The sequence below is a fragment of the Sylvia atricapilla genome, chromosome 1 (assembly GCF_009819655.1).
Source record: "Sylvia atricapilla isolate bSylAtr1 chromosome 1, bSylAtr1.pri, whole genome shotgun sequence".
NCBI classification, from domain to species: Eukaryota; Metazoa; Chordata; class Aves; order Passeriformes; family Sylviidae; genus Sylvia; species Sylvia atricapilla.
In genome coordinates, this window is record NC_089140.1 from 17123478 (window position 1) to 17146872 (window position 23395).

At 43.4% G+C, this 23395-nt stretch overlaps 1 protein-coding gene across 1 annotated transcript in view; it reads right to left on the bottom strand.

Moving 5' to 3' along the window:
• GPR158 (G protein-coupled receptor 158) overlaps positions 1–7398 on the bottom strand; it is a 186555-nt gene extending 179157 nt beyond the window's left edge. Inside the window, exon 1 of the mRNA XM_066316019.1 lies at positions 6527–7398. Within this exon, the coding sequence (XP_066172116.1) occupies positions 6527–7398 (872 nt within the window). The remainder of the gene's footprint in view (positions 1–6526) is intronic.
• Positions 7399–23395: the final 15997 nt, after the last annotated feature.

Here is a 23395-nt window from a genome sequence, read left to right on the forward strand (position 1 = left end):
CTTCACAATTATGTCTTCTGGACTTCACAAATGAGTGGCCAGTGACAAAGTTAGCAAGTGGTAAAAATGCTTAATATAACCCACAACTAAACCTGGCTGACACAGAAAAAAAATTGCAATAAAACACTTTGGAAAGCATTCGCTCAAGAATCTGGGATCTCCCAATGTATTTAGATCCATAATGTGAATTTAAAAACAAACTTATGGAACCCATAATAGATGGATATTATGGAATATATAAATATACTATAGAATGCAATGCCAAACTACATTGCAGAAGACAAAAATGTGTTAAAACATGGAAAAGAATCATGAAGGTCAGTTTAATCTGTACTTACTATCCAGTCATTCAGATAAAGTCTGAAAAACAATTTATTTTTATTGCTTACCACTGGTAAGTTGGATATAACCAGGATAGGAGAACTTGACATTTTTCCTTCAGTATCTGCCAGAAGCTGCTTTTGGAGCAAGGGCTACAGAAACCTTTTATTTGACCTAACACAGCAGTACATTTTTTCTTACCTTTGGGGAGATTTCTATCTCAGCCCACACTCAGAATAGATGATAGTCCTGGAGCTGAATCTCAGTAAGGACTGCCACATGTCCATCCCCTTCAAAAGAACTTTGATAACCTGCTGTGCTGGAAGTCTAGCCCAAGAGAGATGGAGGTGGAGAACAAAAGACCTGGAAACAGAAGTCTAACCCAAACAAAAAATAGTCTCCTTTATTGCAAACTAGCACATGCTCCATAACTGTGGACATGAATGCAGTATGTGTTTCAATCCTCTCATGACCATATTTAAATTCTTTCTTCAAAGACCCACTTCTGTTTCTCTAGTCCTGGAGAAAGCTGAATCATGGTTCTGAAAGAAAATCCCTATTTATTGTTCCTTTCCTATGTTTCATCAACATCCAGTTTTCTATCTCTATCCATGACCTCATATGAAAAATACTGGCAGGGACATAATTGATTGCCTAGAGAATACTTAAAATAGCCTGAGGGTTTCCACAAACAGACAGTATAATAAGAGGCCTCTTTGTTTTAACTTCTTTTCAGAAACACAAATCCAAGACTTTTAGAAATTGTAGGAAATAAATTATTCCTTTTCATTTTTGAAACCTGTTCTAAATCCACTCACATCTTCAATCATGTTAAGGGCTAGGATATGTTACAAAAAATGTCAACCTCACCATTTTAAAATATTTTCTATATTATAAAACTAAAGTCCCATCATAATGGCACAAAGAATTAAAAAGGCTCCTTAAACAATTAAAATTAATTTTCTCTTAGCTCGGTACTCAGACTAAAGAGACATTGGGGGAAACTAAAAAAGGGGGCTAAAGGAAGAAATTAAAACCATGTCTAAAGGAAAAAAATTACCCATTTTTAAAAATCCTTTTAGCATGTCTACATTTGTTTGGGGTTTTTTACCAAGCAATTTAATAGCCCTAAAATATTTAGCAGGATAATAAATCATATATATATAATCCCTAAGAAATTACTTATTTGTCATAAATACTTCTACCTCCATGGTTTAATCTGCCTTTAGCAATGTTTCCTTAACCAAGAGTCCTGTCATAGTCTAACACTGGAGTGGTCCAAGTAATTGTTAATGGTACAGTGCAAATCACATTACACTGACTTTAAGGAAGCAACAGCTCAATTTAACTGTGCTGTAAAGATTATCTTTACATCAAGGGATATCTTTGCAATAACTGAGAGAAGTAGCAAACCTCTGGAACACAGAAAATACTAAGATGCAGCACAATCTGGGCAAACTTCAGAATGAAGTTACCTGTAAATGATCCAGAATAAAACACCATCCAAAATAAATAAATAAATAAATAAATGAATAAATAAATTAAATAAATAAAAAAAAACACCAAAAAAAACCAAAAGCAAAAAAAACCACCCCAAACCCTCCCCCCCCCCCCAAAAAAAAAACCCACCTCAAACAAACAAAAACAAAAGTCACCCCCAACTTACTCAGCTTGCTGATTAAGTACCTTTCTGCCAAAACAGACATTATTCCATCGGATTCTCCAAAAAAAACCTTAAAAAAAGATAGCAAATGCTGCACTGGATTTGGCAAAAAACTTGCTGGAATATGGTGGGAGGGGGAAAGCAAGCCAATCTTTTGTATCCTGAAGACAATCTGACCTCCACAATAAGAAATCATGTGAAACCAATGACCAGTTCCCAAAATGTAGACATATTACAACACAACGTTAAGGAAAATGAGAACAGCACACAAGGGAACATTTTGAACCGCAAAAGCAGCAACTCATTCATCAGAGTTTGGGGATAATTGATGTCATTGCACAAGGCTGAAACAGTGCACATGAATCTGACTAACCATGTTCAGGAAATACTGGAACAAGACTTGAGAAGAGGGACCATGGCAACAGAGAGCTTATGATAGACTAATGGAAGTCAGTTTGTGTAGTCTAGTAAACAAAGGTGCCTAAATATACGTCAGAGCAGTAAACACCAGCTAAGAGTGCTAAGTCGGATGGAAGACAGTTCTGGACCAGAATAAATGCATGAGAACTGACTGCAAATAAATTCAGATCAGAAATGAGAAGTTATCCAACCCTCAGGTCCAGCATGTTAGTGAACTGAAGAGTCAAGAGGGAAACCCACCTACTAAAAGATGGAGATTTGTCAATTGATGACATTAAGGGGGCTTGTGATAGCAGAAGGCTGACTCAGAGACCCAGGAGGACTTTTTTAAACTTCTGTGTTCCTACTAGCTGACTATTTAGTCATCTTTCTTCTAGATGAAGTGACCGTTCCCACTTCTCTCCTGGACTGCCAAAGCAATGAAGAACTCTCGTTTCTTCTCCAGGAACCAAGAAAATACTTGAAAAATAGGAATCATATTTACAACATGCAACTTCTCACACTATTCCACTTTCTCAGTAGGGCTGCAATGAGGACAGCTGGGTCATCACATGCCATAAAATTTGGTTCATTCTGACCATGTGATAGACAGTAGCTGAGAAGGGGCACAGATCTGTGACAGATGCTACTGTGCTCTACCCCCTGCAGCACTACAGTAGTAGAGTGATTAGGCACATTAAGTGGTGAACTTAAGCTGCAAATAGCATCAGTTTAGACAGGAGGGATGGTTAACATCAAGTGATTACTTTGCATCTCTGTGGATCCTGATTTCTGAAGGAGAGCCTACACTGCATCTTATAAGCATGTCATAGTAACGTTCTCTCCACGCATTTTGGGTGGAAAGACCAGCAAATGCAGACAGCAAATACCAGCCAGCACTGCTAGTTTAGCATTGTACTAGGCAAATGTGGCCCCACTGGGACTGAACAGTTTCTGCTACATTTATCAGCACAATGAAGTTGCCTTTGGTTTCTCCACTTTATCTCAGTATTTGTCTACAGTGTTTGCTATGGCAAGACAACCACATTCTCTCCTTGGCCTTCACTTTGGGCAGTTTGACAGTAATCTCTTGGGAAGGGGAGAGGCAAAACTGAAGACAGATGAGCTGTTTGCAAGAGTCCCCTGGCCTGTTAAACACTCACATCCTCAGGCCAAAAGCACTGTAACTCTACACAATGTTAAGAATAAGGCTTGCTGCTTTTTGCTGCACTTCAAGAACGTCATTGACAACAGCACTGCAGCAGCATGCACTGAACACAGCCAATAGTAATTAGCAGTATTGCCTTCATTAAACTCTTTCCATTGCTATGTCACATGAACAAACCCATCTGTTAACTGCCACAGAAGAGATACCAAGGAGCAATGGCTTTTCCTTCTGTAATGTGAACGAACTGTCTTTCATGGATATAGCACGTTCCTGAATGTACCTTACCCTATTGTACCATGCCTTAAACCAAATGTAAGCAAATAAAGTACACAAAATGTTGGAATAATATTAAAGAGACATACACTAACTTAATGATATCATGCAAGACCACTAAATGGGAGGAGCATGGTAACTGATTTATTAAAATGTTTCTAACAGATGGTTCAAAGACATTTTTGGGGAAAACAACACAGCAGTCCCAAAAGATGGAGGTTAATGAACACTGTTTTTTCATATAGGCCTTAAAAAAAGAATTCGAAGTCAAAGTATTAAAGTATTATGTCGCTTAAAGACTGATGGTGAGGGGAAGGAAAGCTTACTTCAAGAGGCATATTATAGTAATTCACACTAATTTTCCAGTAACCACACTAGATTTTACATTTTCTATTATGTGCTCATAGTTAAAACCAATTTTTCTCTTAAAAATTAACATTGAGGCTGTGTACCTATTAGGTATTGAAAACACTATGTAAATATTGAGATAAACTACAAGTCTTGGAAACTATATTTTGTGTATACTATTTTCTGTGTAGCTAAGAAGCTACTTTCTCAATATCACAAGCAATAATCTTATATTAAAGCTCATCTTTCATCTAGTATAGCTCAAATCAGGAACTACCCTTTAGCCCTGCCAGAATGTGTATGTATTTAAAATTTCACTTCTTTCACCTGCTTTGTTAATAGTTTGACAAAAAACATAACCCATTTTTTAGAACTGCTTACAAACTCATCTCTGTTGATACAACAAATCTTCATTGGTTTAGTCCTAAGCGTTCAGTATAACAGCAACAACACTTTGAACTTGCACAGCATACTCCATATCAAGATCTTCTAAATAAGAAGTGGTTCTCCCAGCTGAAATGAGCTCAGTGAATGCCCCCTTGACGTATGGGAGTTATAGCAGGTTATTCTATTTCTTCAATGGAAGTGACCCCCACATGGCAAACAGAGGCTGGGAAGACGAGGCAGGCAAGGCAGGGCTCTGTACTGCATCCACGAGGACATCTACTGGCTGCCGTGGTTGGCCAGGATTATACCAAAGCAGACCTGGTGTGTTCTGCACACCAAAGCTACCACAGCAGAAACCCACACCACCGAGATCCTTCCCGGCATCACAGAATCTTGACACAGAGCCGGGATTGTAGGTTTAGACTCTTTTGCTTAAAACATGGGTTTATTTCCTCTTCTATCACATCAAGATTGAAGTTTCTTGGAGTCAAGCTTTATTTCAAAACTTATATGCTTTGTGGCTGCCACCACACCACCAGCCTAGAGGTTCTGAAAAACTCTATCCCCAACAAGAGAGTATCAGCCTACATTAACTTTCATCCACATCCCAAAGTTCATCAAATGTTGAACACTGCATTTCAATGATCTCTGACAAGCTTCCTGGCTTCTCTGGACTCCATGTGGTCCAGAAGAGCTCTACAGTCGACCTATTCCTGAGTTTTGGTCTAAAGAGGAATTCAGCAACAAACAGCCTACAGATGAGCTTGTTTTACCTTAACCCTACCATGCCCATAAGTGTGAAAATGTCAGGGAAAAAGTACTTCAATAGAGAAATAAGCAACCACTATCCATTCAACAAATTTCATGGTTTTTAAAGGATTTATAACTACACTCATATCTCTTTGATCGCACTGGATTTCAGACTAAGCCAAGAGAAACAGCATTCACAGACAGTATTGCCTTGCCACCTAGGTGTAGCAAAATCTCTTCAGCATCTGCTACGTCCTTACCAATCTTTACCTACTACTGATTCATCGCACAAAAGAAATCCTGTGCTCCTCTCTCATCCTGAGAAACGCCAGTTGCTTGTGGGCAGTGGGCACTCCCCACTGGACAGAACTACCTGTCATCCCCTCACAGGACTACCATGGGAAAAACTGGCATCTCACACTCTACAGGTTGCTCCCATTCTTTAAGCAAATCTCTCTTTGGTGTCAAAATACAAACAAACAAGAAAGAGCCCTCTTCTATCTTCCTCTCTGTTAATTGCAGTTCAGTGGCAAAACAACAAAAAGTATATAAAGCAGTAAAGAGTAGGCAAACCTCTACATATGCCAGGTGGCAAATAAAAAGCTGATGGTGTAAAAGGAAGACCTTCCTACTGCCAGTTCAGGTTGTAGGCACATGAACTATGACAGAACTGCAGTCACCGACCGTATTTACCCAGAGGTGGACTGACCACTGACCAGGCTCGAGCACCCCGCAGTGGATGTGCTCTGGAGACCAGAAACAGCAGCTTACCAGCACAACAATGTTATTTCCCAGCAGGTTAAAGCATAGCTGGGGTCCAGCTAGGTGAAATTTTGCAGTATAGTAAGAAATGACGCCTCAGTGAGCATCTTCCTCTTGCAGATACAGATAAACTTCAACTGTCAACTGCTGCTCTCCTCTCCCCACCACAGGCACACCAGGAACGTAACCCACATGCACGCCTGCTCCAACGGGAGCAGGTAAAGCAAACGCTGTCTTACAGACAGAGACGACAGCGATTCTTTTATAGAGCAACATCTCCCGAAGGTACGAGGATACAGCTCAACAGGAAGGCCTGAGGTCGCTCTGCGGTGTGACTGAGCAGCTCGTGGGTTGATCAGGTCACCCAGAGACCAGGACGCCCTTCCCTAGGAGGGAAGGCAGAACCAAATCCCCATCCCCTTCTGGGCAGAAAGCAGGCAGAACACTCCTCTTACCTGAACTCGGGCAGGAGGTTTGGCCGCAGCCCATAGAAAGCCGCCGAGAGAGTCACTAGCCAGCCGGGTTTGTAATTCCCATTTTCACACTCCAGGTATGGTGAGGACCACCTGATGTGGTTCTTATCAGCAGTGAAGCTCTCCCGCCTCTTCCAACTGTTTTCCAAAGTTTTGGGGCCCGTGTTTAAGACCTTCCTGTGCAGATGTGGCCTCCACTTGCGCTTCAAGCCGTGGAACCACTCTGTTTCCACAGAGGCATTGGCCAGGCGGTGAGCCGTGGAGGACAAGTCCTGCAGGAGGACCTGGCTCTCGTGTCTACTGGCCTGGAGGAAAACCTGGGGGGTGGAGGAGAAAGGCTCCGTGCTGAAAGTGATAGCGGCCCTGGAGATGTTGGGGTCCTCCTCCAGAAGGCTCCTGATCAAGGCGCGGTACCACTCCAGGTCCTCCTGCAAGTTCTGCTCCCGCGATTTATTGCTCTGGAGGATCATGTTGAGTAAGTTGGTGGCGTGGGTGAGGGTGCCCAGGGCGCCGTGCAGGGAGGGATGCGAGGTGAAGCGCGACTTGCCGGCGAGGCTGGCCAGCTCGTACCGCCCGGAGCAGTTGGCTCGCCGCAACTCCCGGGAGTCTCCCGTGTAGAGGAACGAGGCCACGTCCTGGGGCACCTCCTCGGCGAGCCGCTGCGCCAAGATGGTGCTCTCTGTAGAGCGGCTCCGCGGGGCCGGCAGAGGCTCCCGGCTCTTGATGTGGTTGTAAATAGGCTGCTTCCCTCCGAGCGCCCGCTCCCGGCCGCGCACCGCCTGCCCTTGGTCGGCGGCAGCCCCCAGCCCGCGCTGGGCGAGGAGCAAGAGCAGAAGGAGCCGGAGCAAAGCCATGTCCCCCGGTGCTGCCGGTCGCGCCGGCACGGCGAGGCGGCTAAAGATGGGCTTCGCGCAGGCGGCCGCGGCGAAGGGGTGCGAACGCGCAGAGGCGGCCGACCGGCAGCGGGGCGGAACGCGACCCCCGGCCCGCGAGTCACCTGTGGCGGAGCCGCCCGCAACCTCCCCAGCGCGGGGCTCCGCACAGCCCCACCGCCGGCGCGGAGCGGCGCGCAGCCCCTCCGGCGACAGCGGAGCCGAGCCCGCCTGCGCCTCCTCCCGCCGCGGCCACCGCGCTCACTGAGCTCCTGCCCGGCGCAGCGCGCAGGGGCGGCGGCGCCCGCGCCCGGCGCAGCGGCGGGTCCCCCCGCGGCGCCCCGCCGCCGCCCGCGCTCCGCCGCTCCGCATCCTTCGGGCGCCGCTGCCGGAGTGGAGGGCCCGCGGCTCGGGACTGCCACTTGCTGCGGGGACCGGCGGGCGGGGCCGCTGCCGCGGAGCCAGCGGGCAGGCGCCCGCCTCCGCCGGCGCTCGGCTCTGCGAGCGAGGACGCCCAGCCGTGGGAGGACGGATGCTCCGCGGGCAGCCCCGCACCGCGCGGCTCCCCTCACCGCCGGCCCTTATAGGTGTACGCCAGGCAGCGGCCGCCCTATGTGGCCGCCTCGCCTGTCAGTCAGCCAGCAGCCACTCACGGGGCAGGAGGACGGCGCCGTGCGCTGCCAAGGGAGGCGGTGCCGCTGCCGCGGAGAGGCGTCGAGGCACCTGGCTTCACCTGCAGCCGGCTCAGCTCGGGACGGAGGCGGGACAGGCGCCCGCCCCGGTGGCAGCCGCTCCGCTTTCCCGGCGCTCGGCGGTCGCGGGATCCGCGGGGTTCCGCCGGGCCCGGGCCGGGGGCCGCCCGCGGCGCGTGGCAGCGACACCTGGTGGCCGGGGCTGGGACTGCGCCTCCGCGCCGGGGGCCCGCGCAGGAGAGGGGTCGGGGTGCCCCAAATCCTCCGTGCGGGGAGCAGGAGAAGGCCGGCGCCGCGGGGGAGGATAGTTCCAGTTAGATCCGCAGCGTGGGCTGGTGCCTGTCAGGGCTGCGTGTCGCCGTGGGAAAGGCGCTCTCGCCTCCAGTGTTTCTGCGGTGGGTGGAGGGGGCACAGGCTGCCCCTCAGCTGTCCCGGGGACGCGCGGGGCCAGCCGGGCTGCCCAGGAGCGCGGAGTCTGGGCGGGAATGGATAACAGCGCCTTCGGGAGCTCCGGGCCCGTGGCCCGCCTCTCCCGGGCCGCCCCGCTGACCCTCCTCACCTGCCCCAGGCACGGAGTGCATCCCGACGGAACGGGAGCTGGGCCGCCTTCGCTCTCCCTTCCACTACAGTGGCTGGCTGATTGTGTTTCTGTAACCATTATCTTTTTTTTCCCTTCGTGTTTTAACTCCAAGGTGCTAATTCCTACAGCTGTTTTCAAAACTAAGCCCTTAATCCAGTGGCTTTTAACACTGACCTTCGGAGAACCTATGTGGAGCCGAAGCAGCACAGGCTGATCCCCGAGCTTTGCTCCTGCTCTGTGGAAACCCCCTTGGAACAACATAAATGCTTAGAAGACCTAGTTAGGATTTTCCAGATAAGCCATCGTGATCAGTAATAAGGATCTAGTTTAGTAAAACATTTCAACGTGCGTTTAACTTCGTGCATTTTCTTCTGCAAAAGCATGCACCTGCTCAGTATCTTACTAATGGATGAGGGATTTGTGACAGGTGACAGCAAAGTGTGAGTTTTGGAGCAGGTGGTCCGTGGCAAATCTAACCACATTCCATTCGCAATTAATATAAAATTCCATCTTGGAATCAAAAGTGCAGACGAAAAGAGTAGGAAAGGAGGATCTTTTTTTTTTCTTCCCCACACATACACGTGCATGCACATCCTACAAGGAGCAGATTTCAGTTATGCAGAATATATAATCTAATTTTAAACCACTGCAAGCTATATCTGCTCCTTAAAGCATAATCTTATTTTAGAATTACTTGAAACTACACTTGATAGAATAGTCACTCTAAGATAGCTAAATGTAAATTACAATTGCAGTCCACATATCCTAGCAATGCTATGCACTTTGTCCTTACCTATGGACACCTTTAATAATTATAGTATCACAAGTTGGTTAAGAGAGAAAGTTATAAATTCTTTTTGTCTCTTGCTGCATGCACTTGAAGAGGATATTCAACACGTAAGAATAATTTACTTGTACTGAACTTTCCCTCAAGTGAATAGTTATTTAGAAACTGCTTATACTGAGAAGCTCAGAAGCTGGTATTTACAGTTTAGCACAGCACAGGGAGTCTGTGTTTCCAAGTCTGCTCTGAACAAATACCTAAAGATGCACCATTTGCAGTGGATGAGAGAGAACTAGGGCTTTTGACAGCAGCAGCTCTCAAGACTAAGCTAAGCTAACGTGGGATCTGTTACATGGAGAGATATCATTAGCAACATAAATAAACACATTTTTTAATGGTGTGCCTGGCTTGATTCTCTTTATTGACAGACGAGAGCTGCTGTAAAGGAAAGGTCAGTTCCCTGTTGGAAAGTCACGTTCCCTACTTCAGCCTGGCTGTTAATACCTGTCTGAATTGCACTAGGCCTGCTCAATGGCCACATCCACACATTCTCAGGATAATCAAATATCCCCTTAATGTACTTGAATGGTAAGTCCCTTGTACTCCCTGATCACCTCATAGTCCTTCCACATACCTTTGTCCAGTATCACCCACCACTCCCCCTGCCCCTTGGCCTTCACAAACACCCCAGAAGCTGTAGTTCTTAACCCAAATGTTTGCCAGGAGCAAAGACCCAAATGGCTTAGTGTGCACCTCTACATACTGGAAGTCTCCCTTAATCTCAAGCATTAGAAGTCTCTATTTCCTGTCCTATCAGTCTACTCTGTGTGTTTGGTCTCTGTGCTAGCACTTCTGAGTAAGAGGGAGAGGATGAGGGGTTTAATGAGAACTTTCTTATTCAGGGTGCCAAGATCATGGCTGAGTCTTGCATAGCTGTATCACACAAGGTTAAAAGAGGTCTTCTTTATTCTGTAGGGCTTCCTTCTGCAGTCATTTTAGGGCTGATCCCAAAGAACTACTGTGTACAGCTAGGTCTAAAATAAGACACAAACTCACTAAGTGAGATTTTAAGCTATTGCAGATGTGCGTCTTACTATGCCACGGGACCCAAACCCTACCATTCATGGCCCAGACACAGGGAATTGGAAATATGGAAATATAGTATCCTCCTAGATGAGGGAAATCTACCAAATATTTTATTTACATGAGTTTAGTAAGGACCAGAAGAGGTGTAGAAACCTGTGATCATTGTATTTTTATTTTAATATTAAAATGCATTAATTATATGTAATCAGTTGAGTGTGTCAGAAATCTGTTCAGCTGTGGCCAAGACAGTGTGAAAATGGACTGAGAGTCCCCTGAGACACAAGGTATGCTTCCTGTGCTCCTGCCTCAGTTCTGCCAGAGGTGCTACATCAAGTCATCCACTGCAAGGAATCAGGAGGCATCTGACCACTGTCCTGGATATTTCTGAGTTGTTACAACTATTGCAATTGCTTCACTCAATGTGCTTGTACATGAAGCATCTCAATTCACTGTATTACCTATCAGGATTGAAGTCAGCTCTACATGAGTCTAATTACAGTGTAGAAAGAACAGTAGTGCAAAATGTTAGCTGTTATTAACAGACTAGAGTAAGTGTAACCTAATTTCTTCAAATATGGCCTATGCAAAAAGATCTTGCTTTATCCGAACTGTTTGACACATGATAAAAGCATCAGAATTACTGCATTATTAACCAGTTGGAAACAAGAAAATACTGTTGTAGCTGTGAAGTATATTTAAAGACTCATTTATTATTATTTGTCCTAAACTATCTAGGAGATATACAGAGAATACCCACAAGAGTAAGTGCCAAAATGTGGTAATGCAATCCCTACACCTCTAGCAGGTGTTTCCAAATAGGGAAAGAGTTTCACTTTACCTTTTGACACGTTAAGAAGTTAGCTGGAAGGTTCTGTGGATTTCTCTGCCATTGGCTCAGAGCCAGCCCAGAAGTGTAGATTGGACCCTGGAAATGTTACTCAAAGACTCTTGGTACACTCATTGGGCCAAGGGCCAAAAGCCCACCTAAGCAATTGGGTAATAAAAGAGAGAAAACAAAGGAACTCCACGCTTTTCGCTTCTCACATTTTGAGGTGCTGTAGCAGCAAGGAGTTTAGTTTGTCTCTGTGCTGTGCCTGGCTTTATTGTTCTGCATTTTGTATTTTTCCCATCTTTATTAAAACCATTTTGATTTTTCAAGGCACCCGTGATCAGCCATCTCACTCAGTATTATAGCCACGTTCTGCCAGGCTGGACCTCAGAGTGTGGGTTAAACCCACACCAAAGCTTTTAAAAGTGTGTTGTATTTGTCTCACAAAACATAGACAAAATATTTATCAAAATCACAAAATCACTACTTCTGGTTATTAAAAACACATGAAAAGTAAAGTATTCTTAAAAGTACTAATTTTAGCTTGAGTACTTAAACAAATAACATTCTTGCAGCAATTTTTTTTTTTCTGTCTGCCAGTGACTTCTGATCCCTTTAATTAATTTCAGGTAAGTTTGACAGCAGTCTACAAACTTCTACAAATGTCATGAAACTCATAGCTGGGTCCAAGAAAGCAACCCATGTTCATTTTCATGCTGAAGGAAAAGCTCAGAGTGAATTCAACAGTTAAATAGAGTCTCTTTGGTCTTTCATTTGACCACTCATGTTGGACAATAAGCATTAATATACCCCCAAAACAGCTGGAACATGTGGAACAGCCTCCCTATCCAACAGGGAGGGCACAGCCAAGGGGACTGATGGGATGGAACTCAAAAAGACAAGGGAGAACTGAAAGTACTGTTGACAGTGAGCACAGAGCCATGAGACTTTAAGAAACAATGTAAATAGTCTATGGGGGCTGGGAGAAATGCTGATATTACAGCAGAGGGTGAGAGAAAGAGTGAACATAAATCCACTGGAAACCAGGCTTTGTTAGTTCTCTTGTTTTCTCTCACAAATGAATTTAAACATCAGCTAATAATGTCAGGAGGAAATAGTCAAAATGCAGAGTACTAAAGTTCTTACTTGGAAGTGGACAAAAGAAGCAGCAAGAGCTTGCCTGTCAGTTAATGTTCACCGGTAGTGAGAAATTCCAACCCACTGGATATGCTCTTAGAAACATGGGGACAGAAGGAGGTTATCTAGCAGAGCACTCCAGCACTGCAGCAGGACTACATACAGCACAACAGTCTCTGGCAGAGGTTTGCTTGCCTGCTCTCAAAGAACTCCCAGTCAGGCAGACTCCACAGCCACCCTAACTACCTTCTTCCACATTTCATTACCTTAGTACTGGGTGTGGGGTGAGGGGGCCCCGTAATAAAGTCCTCTTTGCTCTATTTGTTTCTTTGCCTTCTTAGAGTACAATCACCATGATCTGTCTGCAAAAGACCACTTCAGCTTACTCCTTTTTTTTCTTTTTCTGGGCTAAATTAATCAATTTTCTTAACAGGCTATGCTTTGCTTTCCAAAACTGTTGTTGGCCCTGCTGTTCTCTTCTTGACTATCCATTCTGTTAGCCCTAGGTGTTCCAGACAAGGTCTCCATTGTGAAGCATCTCCAGAGTGTGTAAAATACTCTGTTAATACACCCCACATTGAGGTCTGCCGGCTTTTTCACCTTCATCATGGTATTGACCACTACTCAAGTCTGTAATGCTGAGTAATCCTCATAACCTTTCAAAACATATTGCTTCCGAGTTATATATTTCTATTTGAGGATTTGAGCTCTGCTACCTCTGGGTACTTGTGTACTTGTGTTTGCTGAAGTTTACCAAAGTGATTTTAGGCAACCTCTGATTTTTCCAAATCCTATTTAGTTCCTATTCCATTTTTCAAAATACTTATAGCGATCTCCTTTTTTCTTGTAGCCACATGCTAATGATTTGAGTTTTTATTTCCTTAGCCAATCTGTTCATTAACCAATTTAATAGAATGTATCTGAGATCAGAACCTTTCAGGAACCTGCTAGAAACATCTTCCTGGTTTGATAGTACACAGCTGATACTTACTTTTGAGAATTAGTTCAGGAGCAATTGCTTACCACTCATGAATCATCTACACAATATTTCCTTAGCTTACTGATGAGAACCTCAAGCTACATATATATAGAATACTGCTGATGCAAACATATAGCATATCTACTGCTTCCTCACTTCCATGTGGTCAGTTACAAGTCAAAGAAGAAAATTCAGCATGTTTCATGTAGAGTTTTCTTGACAAACTCACAATGGCTAATCTTGATCCATTTGTTATTTTCAGGTGATTACTAAAAAGTAGTTTAATAATTCTTTTGTGAGTCTTCTGGTGGTATCTATTTCATTAGTTTCTTTATAATTCCTTACATCTCTTTTTCTGAAAATACACAGCATGATTTTTTTCCAACTTTAGAATTTCCCCCAAACACTGGAAATAGCAAGTGCTAGTATATGCTTGGAAGATCGCATCTTATCTCCAACAGAGAATGTTATTCTAGATTAGGAGAAAATGTCAGAAAGCACATTGATGACTGATGCCTAATTGTTTATGGAGAATTTGCATCTGATATGCTGATGTATCTAATAAGCAGATGCAGACTCTACTGATTAAATAAACACTATTCAAAGGCTTTGTTAGCTTATTCACAGTTGGGAAAAGATGGGGGATGCTGAAATGCAGGTCTAAATGTAGTCCGTATAAAATACAAATAAAAGTACAGTCCACTCTGCTTGTGCTTTACAGGCATGATGTAAATGTTGGGAAACACTGTGCACAGTACTCAGAACTGGTGGTGCCCTCATCCTCTGTGGCAAGGACTTGCAAAGAACACACTTGCACTGAGGAGAGCAGAACTGCAGCTCAGAACCCTGAGCCAGTCTCCACTAATTCTTTATTTGAAATTAAAACAAATGTAAAACAGAAAGTCCTGTGTCAATTAAGGTAGTGTGCAGCAAGTGGAATAAATAACTAGCGTAGCACTTGACCTACATTCACAAAGCAAATCCCACTTCCTCTTAATTTGCAGTATAAATTCCAGTGCTAAATAAGGACATTAAGTGGGCAACACCCCTAATGATGGTAGAAGAAGATTCACTGCTGTGTCCCAAAGGAAACATTAGTGTCTGTGGCTCTGTTTTATGAAGCCTAGAAGCTGACATGAATCTCCAGCCCCTGCAGCAGAAGAAGGTGCTGAGCTCAGACCCTCAGCCACCCCTGGGTGAGCAGCAACACGTGGGGAGGAGGAGTGCTCCATCCCTTGGTAATCTGTCTTAGCTGCAGCAAGAGCAGCTTTCATTCAAGGGGTAAAAATATTTCTTGTCCTTAACCACCTAATTTGTGTATTTGAGTACAGCTTAATGGATATCTGCTGAAACACCAGCAGAGGCGGTAGGAATGCTTATCTTTGGATTAATAGCCAGGCCTAGAACATTGCTATGGCAAATGAGAGGTAGACACCCTTCTAAACCAGAGCTTCAAACCCACAACTTTGAGGAGACAACCCAGCACCTTCTCAGGGTCAGAATGAAGCGAGTAAGAAACGAACTAGAGATAAATGCACTAAGATGAGATCACCCAGAGGTGAGGAGGAGTAAAGGAGTAAAGGAGGTAAAGGGGGAATCACCTGAAAAAGAAAGTTTAAAAATCATTATAAGCATGAAAAAATAACATCTCAACTAGGACACGTTATATGAAGTAGGTAAGTTTCTTCTGAGCACCTTGGTTTCAGTAATGAACTAGTTGATTACAATGAGCATTCAAATTAATACAGTGTTTTTAACAACTAAATATGCATTCTTCAGAAATATCAGGGAACAATAATCACTGGGAGAAGAGCACAGACAAGGTGGGTTTATTTGTTCTCTTACAACGAGAATAACATTCATAGTACTTCCAACAATATCTCAAGAAAAAATAATTTGGTTATCAAGCAATAAACCATGAATGCATACAATCCTAATCCAGTCTGTACAGCAGTATATTGCTGGCTGTTGTTTTCTTCCTGGCTGCTTTAGGGGTTTAGGGCATTAAAAATATTTTTTGAACTTTCAAAGATGTAACCCACAATATGATGGCATGGTAACTACTTTGGGTTTAATTTTATGTCTAGATAAAGTCTTCTCGCTCCCAATTATTATACCAATTACTTTTTTTTTTTTTCCAAATATATTTCAAGACTAGAATAACCTTGCATTTTCTTTCCATTACATAAACAGAACAAATTGTCATCTGGTGTAGATTAGCATATCTTTACTGAAGCCAATGAAATTCTATGAATTTTTATAGATAAGTATTTGCCCACTCACCTCATATACAGAAGGAAGAATACAGAAGTCCGATTAAAATGTTACAAAAACCTACATCCTGTTACATTTTGTTCTAAGAATTTGCAGATGTCAGCTAATGGAAATAAACTTCAAAGGGAGGAATAATTTGAATTAATTGGGAGCTAAATCACAATCTCAAAATAAGTTCTGTTTGGAAATGGTTGCTTTATGCTGTGTTGTTAAGTGGGTCTTTTAACAACTTTGCTGTTTCATGTAGAGCTGTCCACTTGAAATAAGAAGCAAATAGCAGAAGCTACTGATCGTGGACTTTGAGGTTTGAGGCAGCCACACTGATAAAATATTCAAAATAAACCCTCAGTTAAAATGCTGATTTTTCTCTTTCTTCTTGGAAGAAACAAGATTTATGCAAGAAAACCAGACTATCCTCTCTCTACTCCTGTCCATCTGCCCCATTCTACATTCAACAGAAAAAAAAAGTGAGATGGGGTAGTTTTGTTTGTTTTTTTTTTTTAAACAATGAATAACAGGGACATATCAATGACATCAGAGATGGAAGGGAAAAGTGGAGACAAAGAAATTTCATTCTTCTGGCTCTTTTTTTCATAACTTTTAAAAAGAAAGGGTCTGCTTTGCTATAGGTCAGATTGGCTTCGCTCTGGAGGAGAAAGGTAAGGTGTTGGAGGTAGTACAGTACACCAAAAAAAATAGTAATACAGCCTTTTTTCATATGTACAAGGCTCCAGAACACCCATGTTTTTGATTTATGAAAGCAGTTTTAATGGACAAGAAGGCACATGGCCAAATAAGCTTTGGGCCAAACCTTCAAAAAGTCATACAAACCCTAAAAACCAGACAGAGCAGATGAGAGATGAGACGGTCATTTGCCATGCTGTGGCAGTGCATTCCTGTCCCTATCAGTTTTTTGTTTGTATTCATGACTTGTTTCCCTATTGTTATATATGAAATGGTTTGTTCCATGTACCTACCCTCTGTGTTCCTCCCCACTTAGTTTACCCATCACAGTTATCTGTCTGTCATATGTTACATAACCTCCTGGTCCTGTCCATTACTCCAAGGCCTCTCCCTGAGTCTAGAAGATTCTAGTGAGAGCGTTGAATGATTGGGCAGGATCCAGCCTTCCCCCTCCTTTTTCTCCCTAAATGGTTGTTGTGCTTGTCTATTGTGTTATGAGCCACACCCTTGTTGTACCTGGTTGGTCCCCAGCTGACTCCTCCCCTGTGTTCCACCCCCCTTTAAAAATTACAATTCTGGGGCATTCCTGGTCTCTCCTAAGGCAGGTGCCCCGAGGTGAGGACTCCACGTCTGGAGTACCAATAAACTTGTGGTTGCCCCTCTTGAGAGCCGCTCCCTTCCTCTTCCTGCTGTCGCCGTGCTTCACTCCTGACCAACCAAGACCCGCTGTGCTGCCGTGGTGCCAGGGCTGGCTGAGCCTGGGGATACAGGCACCGCTGCACCACGCCAGTGTTGGGGTGGGAACACCGTCAGGTTGATCTGGACAGTCCTCTGGCATTGAAGAGAGGCAAGACATGAAGAAATAAGGCAGACAGTGGGTAGGAGAAGACTGACAAATACACTTTCAGGTCTCTCATCACCAATGCCCTTCATTTGCAGCTGTGGTGTTCATATTTCCTGATGTGGATCACTGGTCAGTAGGACCTGTAGTGCATAAAGATCCACAGGGCTACATCATTCATATAGATGGTGAAGAGGTCTTGTGGGGCTAAGAGCTTTTGGTCCTTGAACTGAGAAAAAAATCCCTATAGAAGAAGTAATCTATTCAGCCAATCCAGCTTTCCTCTAGAATTACCCTCAAAATTAATGTCAGTTCAAGAGCAGAAGGGAATTTTTGTAGATGTCTATAAAACTGGGGAGACTTGAATATGAGGTTCAGCAGAAACAGCTTGTTCCCCACCAATTCTAGAAACTGGAGGCTTCTGAAAAGATTGAAAGCTAATGCTGATGATGTAGAAGGAGGATTCAGCCATTATTGTCAAGAGGAAAGCTATTTCAAAGGAACATTTCAGTTTACCTTCTCTTGAAAGAGTGATGATTTCCCATAAAAAACAAACAACCTACTTTGCAGCAATAGAAAAGAAGGATAACTTTTTCTACATCTAACACCACCTTGTAATTCCTCTCTCTAAGGCATAATATAGCCAGTTGTTTGGTTTTTGCATTGATTATCTCAATTACTTTTTAAAGGCAATTCAAATAGTAAAATCAAAACAAAGGTGTGTCATTTGAACTTTAAGTTGTAGCTTCAAGGACATAATTGTTCATATTGTTTTCATCTGATAGACTGTTGATATTTGCTTACTACAAATCATAATTTGTGCAAGGTGCCTATTTTTCACAAATCCTGTCCAGCAGTGTGGGATGGGTGTACAGTATTATCCAGCTGTTGTTTCAATCTACAGAATGTGCACCAAGGGCAGGAAGAGGGGAGGATTTAGGCATAGAGTGTTGAGAGCTTTGTTACCTGCACCTTCCGCTCTCTTTCCTTAAATGTTTGCAAAGAACAGCATCAGTCCAGTGCAGGGCTTGATGCCTCTCTTTCTCCAATGAAGGCTAAAATACTAGCTCTCTCAAGAATCAGTGTACTTCTTGGTCCCCACTGTGCTCCAGAAGGAGAAAGATGAGCTAGGTCACTTGTTAAACTGATGTCACTTCTGACTCAGCTGCACCAAATGACTAAAGGCAAGGAAGCCACATCAGTGTGTCCTTTTCCAAGACTGTGGGTAGTGGCCCACTGTGACTGCAGCATAAGTAACAGGACTGCAGTCTGCCAGTTTTCGTAGACAGACAATACTTTTACCAAGCATAAATTTCTTTTTCCTTTACTGAGATACAGTGAACTTACTGATTCTGAGTAACCTACATAAGGACAAGCAGTTCTTCACATAAAATAGATTTCCAGTAGCTGTAAGAGAAGCCAGGCAGCTCTTGGTATTTCATTGAAACACAAATTACAGCTTTCAGAGCAGTAAAAATACTGATGGTAGTAAGATAATCCAGGGACCTATTTTGACAAGTGCACCATTGTTAGTGTTACTTCCCTATTCAAAATCTACTCGTTTTTTCAGTTGGTCTGTCTAAACTCCATCTTCATTTTCAAACAGATGCAAACGCTAAAATCTATTTATGTTGCAATCAATAGCAAACCACTCACAGATTTTGCCAGAGTCAGTATTTTAGCCTATGTTGACAAAGGAGAGACACCATCAACTTTTGCACTGGACTGATGCTGTGCCTTGCAAACATTTAATGTCAGAGAGGGGAAGAAATGGATTAATGTAGCTTTTGACACATTAAACTCCTTCATTCTGTCCACCCTTGGTGCATGTTCCAGAGTTTGAAACAGCAGCTAGGTAAGAGACAGATCAAGTATATGCAATCCCATGATGCTGGACAGGATTTGTGGAAAGTGGGCTCCCTTCACAGATTACTCTACTGAGGACAATTCAGATCAATGTATTTTTTTTCACTGACTTGCAAGAGAATGTCATCTGGTTTTACCTTGTTGTGATTAGAAGATACATAACCTTCAGCTTTGCTTTCACCATCAGTCATTTGTAGCTAATAATTTCAGCAAGTGTAAGCAGCCTCTGTGCTGCTGATTCTTCTAAATGTTTTTGTTAAAAATCATTTTGGAGAGTGAGACTTGGACTCTGTAGGTCTGAAAAATTCACAAATTCTACTTTTTTTCCTCAAAGATATCAAGGAATTATGTTAAGAGGTAAATAAATCACCCATTCTGTTCCACAAGCAGGAGAGGCATCTACTGTCTGGTAAGCCAAAACTTATCAGCCATCTTATCTCAGATCTGCTATTTATACTGCCCTTCTGCAAATGTGTTATCACTGCCCTGCACGCTGTTCTAAGGCTATTTCCACAAAACCTACAGATTTCCACATCCAAAATGAGCACAACCCAGATCAAATTTATACAGAGGCTGGAACTGAGTCTTCACTTTGGATGGCTGTGTGTGGGCGTGTGTGCATGTATGTGTATTTGTGTAGGCGTATCAGCATTCATTGCTTAAATTTTGTTCCTGCTGTAAAAACAACTTGCATAGAGGTTTATTTTAATACCAAATTGCAAGGTTAGCTCATTTTACAAGATGGCAGTTTAACACACTGGGAGAAGGAGGGAAAATAGATTTTTTTCCTAAGATCTGCCGTGTCTGTGATGTTCTGCAACAAACAGAGCAGAACAAAATTCTGGTGACCATTTTGATGAAAAAGTGAATGTGCTCAGTGAGCCAACAAGAAGCAGTTGGGGAAATCAAATATGAGACTAGATAATTTTTTTCTCTTCCAGCCATTCCATTTGACTTTCTGTAACTTCATTTAAGACAGAAATATTGTACTTAAGGGGGTTTCATGCTTTTTTAAATTAAATATGCTAAATTAGTTTGTGTAGAAACATTTGTCTATAAGAATCAGCTGTGATATTTGGTGAGTTCAATCTTTCCCTAAAAGTAAAATCAGCTTTAATAACTTTCCTCCTAACTCTACAAAGAAATACTCTACAACTTTGACTCTTAAATCTCCACAAAGTCTCTATAGAAATAATCACAACAAAGGAAGACCAAAGAAAGACAAGCTGGCTTTAGGGCTCCATTAAAGCCATTAAAGATGGGAAGAAAAAGGAAGTTTGCCTTCAGAGCCTGTGCAGTACTGTACCTTTGCTGGGAAACTCAGCAGTGGCAGCTGGATTGGGTCCCTCCCTCTCTGCGCTTCAAGGCAGGAAGACTCTCCCCACCTCTGCCCAAAATTTTCTCTTGACGTTGTGATGTACCTGTTGGGTAAAATTCACATTATCTTCTTAAAGCCCATAAGAACCTCTCTCTGCAGCTCAGTGTCCCAGTGTCAGGGTTACCTTTCCACCTTCCAGTGGGACTCATCTTCCAGGAGTGTGTATTCCAGCACCCCCACCCTGATGCAAGCACAAAATTATGTACTCTTGGCTGGAGTTCACCAAGGTCTGCCCAAAGCCAGGTGCAGTTAAAGGAGGAGACAGCACATTCAGTGTGATACAAGCACAGGTTTGGTGTCTGGGAGTCATGCTGCAGATGTATCTCCTGATGCCTCTTTGCTGTGAATGACAATGCTTTTGTGCTGGTGAACTGTCACATACCAAACATATCAGGTACCTCCATTAAACGACCAAGTGCTGCAAAAAAAGTCAAAAGCTGGGGGGAAAATTCCTCCCCTTGCCTTCCTGTTCTGGTGAATAGCTCTGATCCTCTGATACTACTTAACTTCTCTGCTTTTGTCTCTTCCATTACACGCATATATTCAACTATGTATGTGCACAGACACACACATCCACATGTTTTAAACCTTATGGACTGTCCTAACCATGTTCTTTTTATACTCCAACCCCATCTACATTTTTAGCCCTGAGAGACCTGGTTGGTCAGCTGAGGCAATGTCAGAGCCAGCATTTGCAGGGACAGGAAGAGGAAGGTGCAGCACCTCACACAGTTCAGAAGGAGCAGGGAGCAAGAGAGGAGGAAAAGCCCTTCCAGCATTCCTATTATGTCCAGAAGTAGCACCTAACAAAGACTGCAGTGATGATAGGTAAGGGTTAAATCAGTGGAGCTCCACCCTCTGACTGAAGCTTGCAGAACTTTTATTTTTTTCTGCACCCTGCAATCTCCACAAAGGTGTGCAGCCACCTCTGCTGCGCTTTCCACTGCTGTTCACTACGCTGCAGATGTTCCCCTGTCACTTTGCTCTAGGCCATCAGACTTGATAAATTCCTATTGCAAACAGAAGATAAGCTCCATGTTTATCAAAGTGGAATGATACTAAGCCTATTTTCATTTCTGCTACTCCAAGAATATGCATTATGCATACATTTTATATTTATGCCAGTTGGACTCAATCCTGCATCTTCCTGTCAGCTGAAATGATTACCTTTGTTTCTGGCAGTGACATGATGATGCTTTATTTACCTGAACAGGCTTTTAACTCATGATCCTACTCAGCTGCCTAATATTTTCTGGTTTGAGCCACCTTACTTTTGATAATGAAATTTCTGTGGTCCTATCAGTAGCAATGATAAAACACCCTACATAGACTCCTAATCTTCCCTCTCTCTTGAAATTTTGGCCCCTGTGGGAGTCATCTATGATAGGAGGAGCAAGGGCACAGCCCTGAGCAGCCGCACCTAGCCTGCGCAGGTAGTGCAGACCTTGGGAGGGTGCTGGCATTGCCCAGCACTCCTTCCATAGCAGTTTTAGGACATTAATGCCAACCTGGGAACATTTCCACCCAGCTTTCTGATCACAGCCATCCCATTCTGGTCTGAATGTTTAGCTCTATAGGTGCAATCTGCATTGGGCCAGTCAGTCTCTAAGTGGTCCCTTGGCCATTTCGTAGTGTGAGACAGCCTGTAACTCCCATCTGAATTTGCTCTTGTCTTTCCTACTTTCACCCCATAAATTCAGCCATTTCAAGCTTAGCTGCACCTCTATAAACAGGCTATCTCTCTGTCTTTCCCCACCCCTCCCCTGCTCCGCATTCTCACCTGCAGCCAGGCCTTGGCTGTTGCCTTATTGATCTCTTTCCTGTGTTCAGTTTTGCCAGTTGACCACCTCTTACCATCTTCCATTTCTTGTCATCTGGACACTCTCCTTCAAATCATTTGTAAATCCCTGCTACTCTTATATCTTTAATATTTCTCTTCTTCTCCTTTTTTCTGTTGCTTCTGGTGACAGAGTCCTTGTAATGGTGCATTTTATTAGAAAGTGATAATATGTGACAGTAAAGGTTTTAAATCTCATAGTTCTTTTCTTCCTCCCTCATTCCTTTTTCTCTGGTTATCTTCTCCGTTGACATTTTTTCCAAGCCATTTCATTTTCATTTCCCACATTTTTAGAGCTCACCAGCGCCCTGCTATTCTCTCTGCAGTTTTGCAAGCTTTGGAGTTTTTCCTTTCTTTTTCAGAGCTGGTGGCCACTCTTAATCTTTGCAGGAACTGTTAATCTCAGTGCAACACCTGTCATCTCTTGTGCCCCAGCTTCTCACTTTATATCTGGTCTGCATTTGCATAGTCTAGTTTTCAGCTATGTTTCCTGGTGCCTTTCATGGCTTTCCCCACATCAATTTTTATCTCCTCTGTACTGTGACTCCCTTCCTTTTTATCCCAGAGGCAGAAGGGTCTTGTTAGCTAGTTCTGTTCCATAGGAAATTTTCTTTCAACATTTTCTTTTAGAGAATACCAGATTGCAAACACTGTTAAATTTAGCACACAGCTCTCCAGATCCTGACAAGTTAGAGCACTGGAGAAAGATTTGTGCCCTAAGAGCTCTTATTAATCCTTGGGGTTAGTGCAAATCAAATCTGTCTAGCTCAGAGGTTTTGGCCCCCAGTTTCTCTCTTTTTCCATGTCTGTACCTCTATGTCAGTTTTGAAAAGGGTTATTCCCCTAAAGCTCTGCTCCATTATTCTCAGTCAGTCACTTTTGCACTAAAATGCAACTAAAAGTGTGGTTCTTGTTCTAGGATTAAATAACTTCTCAAAATTCTTTAGTGGTGGAGTTTCCACAGCCTTCCCTAGCAACTAGATGCCTGCCCCAGTAACCTTGCTCTCCATCC